Source organism: Dermacentor albipictus, chromosome 2, assembly GCF_038994185.2.
Source record: "Dermacentor albipictus isolate Rhodes 1998 colony chromosome 2, USDA_Dalb.pri_finalv2, whole genome shotgun sequence".
Lineage (NCBI taxonomy): Eukaryota > Metazoa > Arthropoda > Arachnida > Ixodida > Ixodidae > Dermacentor > Dermacentor albipictus.
In genome coordinates, this window is record NC_091822.1 from 119042657 (window position 1) to 119055120 (window position 12464).

The 12464-nt window shown below is 44.3% G+C and overlaps 1 protein-coding gene across 1 annotated transcript in view; it reads left to right on the top strand.

Annotated features, from left to right (window-relative positions):
- Positions 1–200: 200 nt before the first annotated feature.
- Positions 201–12464, top strand: part of sno (strawberry notch) — an 87882-nt gene continuing 75618 nt past the window's right edge. Inside the window, exons 1-4 of the mRNA XM_065452612.2 lie at positions 201–398; positions 5363–5494; positions 8791–9105; positions 10726–10807. Coding sequence (XP_065308684.2) covers positions 5390–5494; positions 8791–9105; positions 10726–10807 — 502 coding nt within the window. The 5' untranslated portion in view covers positions 201–398; positions 5363–5389. The remainder of the gene's footprint in view (positions 399–5362; positions 5495–8790; positions 9106–10725; positions 10808–12464) is intronic.

A 12464-nucleotide genomic window follows, 5' to 3' on the forward strand; every position in this document is an offset into this window, starting at 1 on the left:
TAGTCCTTAAACAAATAACTTAAAATAAACGTTAAATATTTTAAAGTATCTAAATATTACTGTTCTTGAGCGTTAACAGCAGTTTACGCTATTAATATTACGTTAAACAAACAAACAAACACAAAATTAGCTCTTTTTATTTTTTTAGCTCGGTCAATGGCTCGGCAGGTGTCGCGAGCGCTCGCGGCGTCACGAGCGCTGATGCGAAACTAGCGCTCGGCCTGGCCGGGGAATGAAAGGCTGCTGCCTGCGCGCTGCAGCCTGTCTTTCCGGGCATCAAGAAGTGGTACGGTTGTGTGGATCTGCAGCCGTAGAAATAAAATGCTGCTCGTTCTCGCGTTGTACTCGACTTGAGTGACAATCCGCCGCCGCCAACCTGGTTACCACAAAAGGCTGAGGTAGGAGAAACGTGCATCGCGCATCTCTGGCCCGTACTGTGCGCGGTTTTGCCGATCGCCGATACCAATTCAGTATTGGTTAGGCCTAGTCACTAGCCCGCATTTAAGCCGTAGTTAATTACATAAACGCACCCGACGTCCTAAATAGTAAGCTCTCCCGCCAGCATGCGCGTTAGCGATTCACGTGAACTGTTCTCCTATGCCAAGCGCTACGACTTGTCATTGTTTGCAAGCATCGGGCGTACTTTTTTTTTATTGCAGCTTGAGCGCCAATATATTTTTTTTTGTATGTTCTAAGCGTCGTTTTTTTCGTGTATGATGGAGCGCTTTTGTTGCTTTGCACTGAGAAGTGCATGTCGTAATACGTGTTAAACCGAGCCATTGGTGAATAATAGCAGCCAACACAAATTCTTTGTCCTCTGTGCGTCGTCGAGTTACTTTCGCTGCATCGCTTTCATTGATTTTATTTTTCTGTGCCCGGCTTCGATTAGATTGCGCTTGTGTCGGATTTTCCGCGCAACGTGCACTATCCTGGTTATTAAACGTCGAATTTGATTTACGAATGTCCGTGCTTCGGTTAATCGGCGCTGCTGTTGTAGGAGTGACAAAAAATGCGTTGCAAAATGCCTGCACCCGCCGCCATGCGCGCGCGAGGTACAGACAGAATGAAATGAAAACAACTTGCGGGCCCATTCGGAAAAAGGTTGCGCTTTTGTTTCCCGCCTGCTGAGTGCTGATCGCAGCAGCTGCAACATCGTGGGCAGCATGGTGGTGTTACCAGCCTAGCACGTGTCCCAGTCAGCTGCCTCGGGCAAAACGTGGTCACACGCAGTCAACGAAGTTATCGCGACGACTAACATTCCGCCAGTGGATAGGCGACATTGGCGAGTGTCATCAGCTGTGGCGTGGATCAGGGGTATCTTTAAATTTTGGTGACCACTGTTAGGAAAGCGTTCTGTTCACTGTGGCGCGCAGGGGTTGTTTTAGGAATCGTAACCTTGTCTGCTGTTATAACAGCCCCAACCTAATTGTGGTGGTGCCACTTTTAAAGAATAAGTGAAAGTTTACTTGATAACTTGTTGATTATGAATAAGAAGAAACGATAAGATATTCGTGGGAGCCTTGCCAAGTCTTACTTTGAAACCATCCATTCATTGCCCCAAGCAGGTGTAACGATGATTAGCAAGCTTGTTAATTTGTGAAGCTGCCCTAAGTGTGCTTCTGTAAATGCAAGAAATGGTTACTCGGCTAAATTGTGTTTGCGAATTCCTACTTTTGTGTGTAATCCCGATTTGACTTTGCCTCCTTTCAACCTGTAATTCCTGCCAAACCGTGTCAGTGGATATTTTAATGTCAGCCCGTGGTTATACACAGAAGTTTATCAAGTTTGTAAATGTATTCGTTCAAAGCATTGTGCGGCCCCTCATCTGCGTTCGGTAGTAGATTCTATAGTCATTTGGTCATTCATTGTGCTAAACGAAATGGGGGGGGGGGAAGCTGAGGTTTGAATAGTCCACTTTGCTGAGGTTTCTTAATGGGTAATAATTTATTTAAGGTTTTAACAAGTCAAATGTAAGTGATTGGTAGCAGCGCTGTGTCACTCAATGTCAGTTGGTCAACCTCTGGACTTGTAATACATGTGGGGAGGGGGGCAGCATTAGACATTGCATGCATTATGTTCAGGATTGTGGTCGCAACTTGTGAATAATGGCGAGGTTGAGTACTAACCACAAAGGAACAACTTTTAGATGTGAAAGATAAAGAAGTTTTTGGGTAATGTCATAAGAAGCCAACAAACAAAGACACCAATGACAACCCAGGGGAAATTACTTGTACTGACTAATTGAAATAAAGAAATTATAAATTAATGGAATTGAAAGTGGATGAAAAAAACTTGTTACAAATTGCTTTGTCATCCACTTTCAGTTCCATTAATTTATAATTTTATTATTTCTGTTAGTCAGAACAAATAACCTCCCCTGTGTTGTCCTTGGTGTCTTTGTTGGCGTCTTATGATATAATTAACAAAATTTGGGCCCCTCGGTCGACCCCCTTTCTTCTCGTTTGTGGGTAATAAGGATTTAAATAAGTGTCAAGTTGAAACGACCGACCACGTCTGTTAAGGAGGGCAGTCAGCACTTAAGGTTCTTATTGCAAAGAAAGTGTGTAATTGTGATGGGACAGTGTAACACTGAGAACTCTCAATTTTTTTTTTTATTGCTGTCATAATGCACCAGTAACATAATGTTTGGTTTTATTGTTACCGCTCCACCATAACCATTATCATTTCAGCCAGGTGCTCTCTGCATGCTCACCTGCTCACCTAGGCTGTGTGTGTCGCACTTGGTTCGGTCACCAATGGCTGTGTGTTAATGTCTTTCTACAATGCTTCAGTATAGTATGTTAATCGGTCAGGTGACCAGCGCAGGCACAGCTTATAGCCCCAACACTGCACGTTACGAGTGTACTAGAAGCTCACTTTAATTTACTAATGAAGGCGTTGTCCTGCATGCTGGGTGAATTGCTCACTTACCTGGAAACTCTGTAAAATTGTCATTCATCTGACTAGCATGAAGGCGCAAAGCTTTGCATTCTCGTTGTGATTCGTGCGAAATTCATCCTGGACCAGAACTTAAACCCACAACCAACACCTTTCCAGGGTGGTTGCTCTACCATCTGAACTAATTGGGAGGCTAGCAGATTGCAGCGGATAACTTTCTTGGCCTGCGCTGCACTGGTTGGTGGGCATGTTGGCCAGCTCACTATTTGGTTTGGCATTTAAAACTGCTTATTTTTTCATGTGGCAGCTGTAGTAGTGTCTCTTGCTGCATTTTGGTTAAGGACATCCTAACTAGGTTTCTTCATGCATTTCTTGATGCTGAAGATCGGAAGCTACACTTGTAAGAGATGACAAGTGAATAGGTGAACTCGTGTAGCTGTTCACCTGTATCTGAATGTGCACTGCCCGGGGTGTTATGTTAAAATTTAAAGCACTATAGAGAACTCTGAAACAGTAATTGGTGCAGGTGGTGTGGCAGCCAGTACACATTTTGCAGTGAAGGCACAAAACATGTGTACTGAGTGTTCCATTAGGCTTGAGTAACATGTACAGTTGACCGATTCTTGAAAAGTACCCTACGAGCATGTACTGACTGGCCGGTCAGCGCCATCTAAAGGCGCAAAGCAAGACCTTCCTGATCTTGTTGCTTTGCGCCATTAGAAGGCGCTGACTGGCCGGCCAGTCCATGCTCGTGTGGTACATCTAGGGTGCGATCTTGTACGCGTTCCAAACTCGAATGGAGGCGGTCCGTTCTTTCCGTCGCGAAATTGGCGGTCCGTTCCGTTGCGTTCGTCCGATAGCAGACAACGCGGAATGATTGACAGCAGATATCACTTCACAATTGACGTCATGGCGTTCTACACCGTTCAAACTGACCAACCGTGTGCGGCTCGGTGGAACGGACCGCCTCCGTTCTATTTTGGAACGCGTACAAGATCGCACCCCTAAAGAATCCTTACATGCATATTACATAGTACATCTCTGTACTATGTAATATGAGGAGTTAAGTATGCATGTCAGGGATCACGCGACAAAGCTAATTTTCTTCTCTGTCTATGAATATAATTTGAAATTGAGGACTAGTGCCATTCCACTTAACCGAACAATTTCATTTTGGGAATATGTTACGCACATACACACAGGGGGGGGGGGGGGGGGGGGTATCTGCTTCTAGAAAACTGGGATTTCTTGGAGACAAACTAAGGAACACACCATCTCAGATCAAACTTCTTGCATACACTACTTTTATTTGACCCAATCTAGAGTAAGCATGCTTAAATATCGTTCAAAGAAGAGCAGTAAGATTACGTGATCTACGATGCCTATTGCAATCTTGATTCACCTTCATCCCTGATGGCTAAAAATGACATCCCAGTTTTGGAACTGTGCCTAGGTAACGCCATGCTCAAGTTATATATGGTATATACACCTTTCTTCCACTTTTTCCGGGCAGATCAGACATAGTCACAATCACAGCCTGGCACCATGCACACACTAACTTTTTCAAACACTCGTTTTTGTCTGCAAGCCATCAGTGAGTGAAACGCACTGCTTTCAGATGTTTTTTTGAGAAGTTGGCCTTGCTGACTTCGAAAAACACATGTGCTGTTTTGTGTAAACTTCAGTGTTGATAACGCCATACTGGTGTCTATATTTTGACAACTCATGAACTAACCTGTGTTTGCTTTTTCTTTACACGCATGAAAGTGATATAATAGAGTTCAATTTTCTTTCTCCAACATATTTTTAATCATGTTTGTTAGTTTAGGCTTGTCTGAGTGGTAATGCTTGCTATATTTTGTGTGTAACATGTTCAGTTTTGTTCATTATGTTCATTTTCTTGCCCCTCCTGCTTGGTCTTCAGTCTGCAGCATGTACTAAATGAATAAAAAATATCTATATATAATATATGGCTGTTGTTTTGTGGTCTAGCTGCAAGTAGTACCAGCTGGATCTATGTCAACGCACTGCACAAGTGTGTAGGAAAGTAACAATAGCACTAATGATTCATCAGCTCCAAAGCCAGGCTACTGGACTTAGTTTTATTATTGCTAGTATGCCCTATGGCACAAACTAAATGAAGAGAGGCGAGCGTCCTGGTCTGGGGGTAGCTGGTGCACAGAACCATCTGTCCACTTGGCGAAAATTGCTGGAGTTAAAAACTTGCTTATGCTCACATTTCATTTAACAGAGGCTGCACTGTACAAAGAGAAGATAGGACTTCGTGATTGTACTGTAGCACATCTGTTTAAAACAGGTAGCCTCCTTGTGCTACGTGCACCATTTAGCGCTTGAAAGCCGTGTAGGATAGATTGCAGCGTTTGCCATTGTCTTGGTGGTACTAGTGCCTTGACACTGTCTTTTATGAACGCGAAATCTTCACCGAGCACTCCGGTGTGTTCAGCTTGCAGGGAGTGAAAGAACAAGCGGGATGGAGACCCCAGACCTCTTGTCAGCAGCCCTGGATGAGTCGGGAATTGGGGAGGAAATGGCCAACAACCACGCACAAGACTCCAATGTGAACATGTCAAGATTTGTGAGTTCTGCTTTGTTCCTTAAAGCTCTGCTGTTTGTCCTCTCTGAATGGCCTTCAGGAAGTTAAGCAGGTTTGGGTGTGGCATGCATGGGTGAATGTAGTGTTAATTATACAGGCGGATATGAGCTTTCCTTTCTGCCAGCAGCTGTCTATCCCATCTGCCCTGCTTGCCATAAAGTGATCATGTGAGTGCTTGCATCACCGAGGCCGTGCTCTCCAGCAAATGCTGAAGCGAAATTGTGTTCCCACTTGCACTGCTGCACTGCGTAAGAAATGGAAACATCAACTCTTTTATGTTTAACATACTTGAAAAGCACCCGCCCAGCTACTTGAAATATGTGCTGGATGTAAAACATTGTGAAAAGCAATGAAATAAGTTAATGCGCTTCATATGACAACAGACTGACAGCCAGCCATCTACCTTCCAATTCGTTTTACTTAAACACTGCATACATATTATTGAATTTCGCAGCCCTGGTCCAATCACAAGTGCTTAAAAATATTTACAACAGATTTCAAAAATTATTTTTCTCAGTGCCTTAATGCACTATCTCGGCATTCACAGTTGTGTACATACCGCCTCACGGTGTTAATGAGATTAGGCATTTCTCCAGTGACAAAAAAAAAAGAAGTTGGAACTCTTTGCACATATTTCTTCTAAATGGCTTTGGCTTTCTTATTCCAGAACCTCAAAGTAACATTGTAGTGGATTTGATGCACGAATATGCAGGTGATGACTTGGTGCATGTGAACAACATGGTGCTGCTTTTTGTCATGCATTTGTATAGCCATGGTGCACGCATCTAAATCTGCAATGCACACATCACTCAGTTTGAGGTGTCATGTGCCATTGTTGAGTTCAACAAGTTTGACATTTTTAGTGACTGAAAACCACATCCACAAGAAGTGTTATATTGTGGTCATTTACCACTTCTGTGTTAGGATTTATTAGTTTTATTTGTTTATTGTTCGCCAATTTTTATGGTACTAGCTTGCACTAAATCCTTACTGGTCTGAGTGTCCAATCGTACAGAGGAAATGCAGTGAAACATTTTTTATCAGAATTTTCCCATCTGCATTGAGGATGCATCGAGCTCAAGAAACATGGTGTAAGTAGTTATAGGTGAGCGTAATAGCGATTATACGGTGGCATTGGTGGGAAGCAGATGACAAGTGCGGCTCTAGCTCTACTGACGGCTGTGTTCACACTAGGTCTTGAATTGGGCAGAAGTGGAAAAAATGCCGAGTCATCTGCGCGCTTTTATGCCTAAGCGCCTGGAAAACAGAGCTGCGAACGAAATCAGTCTCGCACCAATTTTTTCGCCCATGCAAAAGTGTAATGTCGTTCTGCTTCGCCGAAAGTTGCACTGGCTTGTAAACATTAAAAATGGCGCCCAGAGTGTCAGCGACATTGCTGATTCACGCAATGAAAAATTACTCAGTGGTGTACGATGAAAGCCTTAACCTCTACAAAGACACTTTTCACAAGAGTGAGATTTGGATTAAGATTGTCGAGTAGCTGAGTACTAGCAGAAGGTACAAGAGCAATGCATTGTCATGTCCTAACTTGTTTCGCAGAGCCGGACAAATTCATCATCACCACTTCCAGGGCGTCCACTTCTTCAGCTGCTTGTTGTGCATCTCCAGAAAAGAAAAAAAAGTGTTTGTTCCAATTGTTTGTTAAAAATCAGTGTGGGTAACGTTGAACGCAATCACTCCATAGAATCACTCATTTTGATGACCATTAGATCAATGAATGAACCTATACTGCTTGAAATGGTGTGGTGGTGTGTGCCATCACGTGGACAAATCTGCTTGCAGTAGGTAGATATGGCAAAAGCAGCGGCAGCGCTGGAAAAATAAATGTGAACATCTTGGACATGTGCAGAAAAGAATTTCCACTAGCCTTGCGACTTGTCGCTCTATTTTTCCTTCCCTAAGGGGAATGAGGCCTAAGAAAGTAATATTCTGTTTATGAAGCCAATGTCCCTGCGGTTCATGTTATATGAAGCGTTGGATTATTTTTATCGTAATAGGGGGTGTCCGAATCTGCGCCCCAGCGACGGCTCCCTCCAAGCAACAGAAACCGATCTCGAAGGCCATGCTTTTGCTGGCTGCATGTGCCAGGCTTTCTTCTTTAAGCCAAGCTAAGTGGCAGGATATGCCAGTAGTGTTGTTATTACAGTTCTGGCACCCATTTACGGCACAATTCATCAATGGCATTTTGTATCTCTCAGAAACCACAGAACTCGGGATACTAACTTGCAAACATGTGCACTTACTACAGCCCTCATTTCAGCCGGGATGCATTGAAAAGCCCAGCTGCTCCACACCTTATCACAAAGCCAGTATCAGTCAATCAATCAGTCATTTAGTTCAGTATCAGGGACCCTGGGAGTGTACAGGTCTTGTAACAGGCCTAACAGAGTCTGCATCCCTTTACATTGGCAAACATGACATGCAAAAGTAAAGGACATGAGCAAAACAAAACAAGTATGAGTATGCAAAGTTCAGGTGCTCTAATATTAAAAAATCCATACCATATTTGTTGTTATATCTCATTAGTGACGTCGTACGGTGACGTGCCAGCGAAGCAGTGAAGTGTGTGCCGTTATCGCATCGAGCACCTAAAGCGCAGATAAGGGCGCCACTTCATCTATTTAAAGGAAGCATTCTCGAAATAAACTGTTCTTTTCTTACTGGCTTATCTGCTATCCGGGTGTCAGTTGCTACATTTATTTGAACATAAGGTGAGGTTTTTTCCCAAAATCCATAGCCTCAATGTTGCCCCCCACATTGCATGCGAGGCTTATAGATTCAGTTACTGTTTCAATATGGCAGCAGCAGCACCACATTTTCGTTGATGCAGATTTGCAGCGCAAATTGTAGCAGCTAAAATACCTTGCCAGGTGAGGCAGTATTGAATTTTTGCATGTGTAACCAGCATAGAGAATTTGAACAATTCAACAGTAAAAAGCGGGTTCTGTGTGAATTTCACTTTAAGATGTAACTATGGTGTCGCTTCATGGCAGGGCAGTGCGTGCTGCTGTAAAGCCACATTTCAAGGGAATGTTTTCACCAATCCAATTTTGTTATCTCCCAAGAGGGGGCAAGTGTCGGGAGACTTCCAATTATTTGAGGTTTTGAGCAATCCCTTCTGTTCTATGTAGGCTGCTATATATCGCCTGACATTAGTGTGCATACGTAAGTTCTTTTTCTTTAGTCCTGTGACTGGTGGCTTACTCGCCATTTAATCTAATAAATACGGTGAACTGACTGTGTGGTACCTGTTTCAGCAAATTCCTCCGCACCTGATGAACTACCTGCCGCCACACATGATCCAGCAGATGGCACAGGCCATGGCCCAGCAAATGGCGCAAGCGATGGCTCAGCAGATGCCTTTCCACCAAGGAGGCTCTGGCAGCAAGTTCCTACCAGGAGGAGGTGGGCCCCCTGGCCCCGACGGGGCTGGCAAGGGTTCAGGTGCACCGTACTACATGGTTCCACCGTTCGGGTTCAAGGCCGGAAATGGATCAGCACTGCCGTACCCCATATTTCGGCCACCTTTCGACATGAAGTACGGCATGGGACCAGGAGCTATGCCTGCCCAGGTGCGTGTGTTGCCTCAGTGCATGAAGAAGAGCATCACTTGTTCAGAAGTTCTTCGGCTTTTTGTAATGCAGGACAAAGTAATATGGGGCTCAGGCTTCTTTGGGGAGACCCATATCTGCCCTAAGCTATGTATGGACTATTATTGGATGCATGGGGCTCTTTGAAATATGTCTATAGCAATGAACTTGTACTGTTACCCAAGATTTGTTGGGCAGAAATAAAAATCTAATAGTCCACATGTCTGAAGAAAAGTGAAGATAGGCAGGTGAATTGTAACATTTCAGTGGTGAAGGAACAGCCTGCACGAATTCATGCTTGTGGGATATTCATGTACACCACCCAGTTTAGAACTCCCTGGACTAAATTGTGCTTGCACTGCCTTGCGACGAAAAGAAAGGACTGGAAATGAGATGTATGGTTGCTCATTCACCAGATAGCTCGTAACAGCATTGTGAGCAACCAGAATGCTAATTGAAAGCTTTAATTATGTTTTATTTAAACATATTGTGCATCTATGGGAAAGTGCACTTAAAACAGCCTCTATTGGCATCATTCAGTGTTAAGAAAAATATTGCATGCTGCGTAGTAACTTTGTAGGCTGGAAGCTTTGCCAAGAGATGATGGCACCGGCCAGCATGCTGCACTGTTAGGGCTGTGTACCAAGAGTCGGAGCCAAAAATTGCACAAGCTCGACTAGGGGCTCTGCTAACAAAAGTGCTAAGGTCTGTAGCGCATCGGGCAACAAGCAGTGGCCAAGGCTGGACCCCAGAAGGGTGACTCTGCACTTTAGAATGTGGAGCAGAGCACTGAGAATCCTTTTCTAGCATGGCTGTAGGTGCACATGACTGTCAGCACAGCTAAGCGCACACACCGCCTATGTGCCCTGTTTCAATGGTAATCTGCTGCATGTGCAGAGAATGGGTGTGCCAAGATGGCGGGGAATTACGTGCTCTTCTTCCAGCACGTTTGTTACTGGAGGTCGCACGATCTCGAGTTTTGGAGATGCGTTGAAGTGAGAGGCAGACGAAGCATTAACTCTCCGCTGCCATCAGCTGTGGGTGCAGAGCAGACGTGAAAGTGTGACCGACTTCACTTTGTACCGCCGATGTGAAAATATCGTCAACATGGCATGAAGCCATATCTTTCATCGAGGATGCTCAAATTTATTTTCTCATTAAAATTTACCTTTTCCGATTGCCTGATGATTTAGAAAATTTTGCAGCCCCTTTCGTGTAAGAGAAAAACATCTATTGGTGACTGTAGTTATTCGCATAAAAAGTCCAATTTCGATATAATGAAACAAATTGCCGATTTTATTGACTTTGTTATACAGAGCTTTAACTGTACATATCTTACTGAAGTTCAGTACTGAGGTAAAGTGTATTAATGAACTTTTGAGATGTCGTCACACACACAAACTTTTGTGCAAGGAAGTCATTGCTTCAGCTTGCTGAGTTTGCAGAAGCTTGTTGTTACCAATTTCTGTGAGCCTAAAAGATTTATGAATGAGCAGAAATTTTCCTTAGATGGGGAGTATTGAAATTGCCTAGCAGATTATTTTTCTGGGAGGTGCTATTGATGACATCTGTACTGAGTAGGCAAGTGACCATGCTTTGCAGGCTCAGCACACTGGAGAGGATGCTGAAGAAGAGGAAGAACTGGGACTGGCCGAGACGTACGCTGACTACATACCTTCTAAATGTGAGTCCTTTGTTTTCCATGTTACTGTCGAAACCCGCGATAACGAAGTGCGGCGACAATGAAATTCTTGCTTCAACGAAATATTTCCGTATCCCTGGCAAACACACATAGGATTCAATGCATTTCGTACATCTCGTCAATGAAAGGTCGCTGTACTACAATCCTGCATCAGCAAAATTTCCTGGAACATAACCCCCTCATATTACCTACTCGTGCAAGGCTAGCAGGCTTCAAAATGTGCTCACATGCGATTGCTTTACACTAAAATTGCGCAATATACCACCACACTACAATCGCGTGGGCGTCGCCATTTTCATTCCCGTGATTGAGCGATCGTCTGGGAATGCGCATTCCTTGCTTCAAGAACACTAGTTTTGGTCCCACCCAACATACATTGTGTGTGGATCGGTGCCACATGTAGATTTGCACAAAGGATCCGTAATCTCGATCGACTGCTTTCGGGTATATGATCCATAACCTCGATCGACTGCTTTCGGGTATATGAAATAGGATCACTCTGGTGCTCGGCGCATCGCGCTGGATGCGTCGGTCCCTACGGGCGACAGCGTGCGCTGGAGAAGTGCTTCTGCATGCGTGGAGCGCTGGTGCTGTGTGTCCGGTGCCGAGTTACGCAAAATCTCGCAAAAGTGATCGCATCTCCGAAAGCAATTGACTGAGAATACTGCTCTACATCAGTGCTGCCACTGCTGATTGACGCATGCGGTGCACTTCGTTCTGTTGGGAATGCAGTTCTATATCCTCGCAAGCTTGCCAAAGTAGGCAAACAGTTTTACAATAAAGTTTTGTTCTGCGACGCACTGCCTATCTGTGCTGTCTCATCTCGCAACAACGAAATTCTCGCGAAAGTGATTTTTTTAGCGTTCTCTGCCAATTTCTTTATTGCAAGGTTGAACTGTATCCAATTTTTTGGGTCACTGCATTAAACCTTGTGTTGGCATGCATTGTCTGAAGCATAGCACTAGTGGTAGGTCTGGCTGGATAGCGAATTTGTGCTGCTGCAAGTCACTTTATGCATTCAGATTGGCCTGGTTTTTGGGAGTCAGCAATGACAGAATCTGTTGACTTTTTACCTCCATTTTTTTCTGAAGGACTTACGAAGTGGTGGTCATGCATTAGCAGGCCTGCCGTCTGATTGTTAAGGGGGGACACGGGTCTTTGGCACTGAAAAATCGCGAAAAAATCGAATTTTGGAAAATGCTATATTCGGAATCTGCGTTCATTATTCTACTAATCTGCAAAGTTTCATATCTGAAACATATCTATTTCAACCGCAATATCATTTTTTTGCATTAAAGGTAGCTCAATTTGTGTTGATGTAGAACCGAAAACGGTGCAATTTCAACGACGCGCAGCTTCCGCGCTACAGCTCCGCTCGCGGCCATGTTGGTATCATTTGAAAGAGCAGTTTTGCGTCTTCAATTTTCGTGCGCCAGCGCTTCTCTCCAGTCACCGGTAACAGTAGAGAAACGCCGCGAAAAAATGATGAAATGCCAGTCGCTATTGGCTGCTCAGGGCACGTGATGAAAAGCGGCTACGCGATTGGCTGAGAGCATCGTCTGCAGCTCGTCTCGATCGCTTACACGGACGCCATTTTGTCCTGTCGTCGGACGCGAAAACCGCGATGTCAACGAGAAAG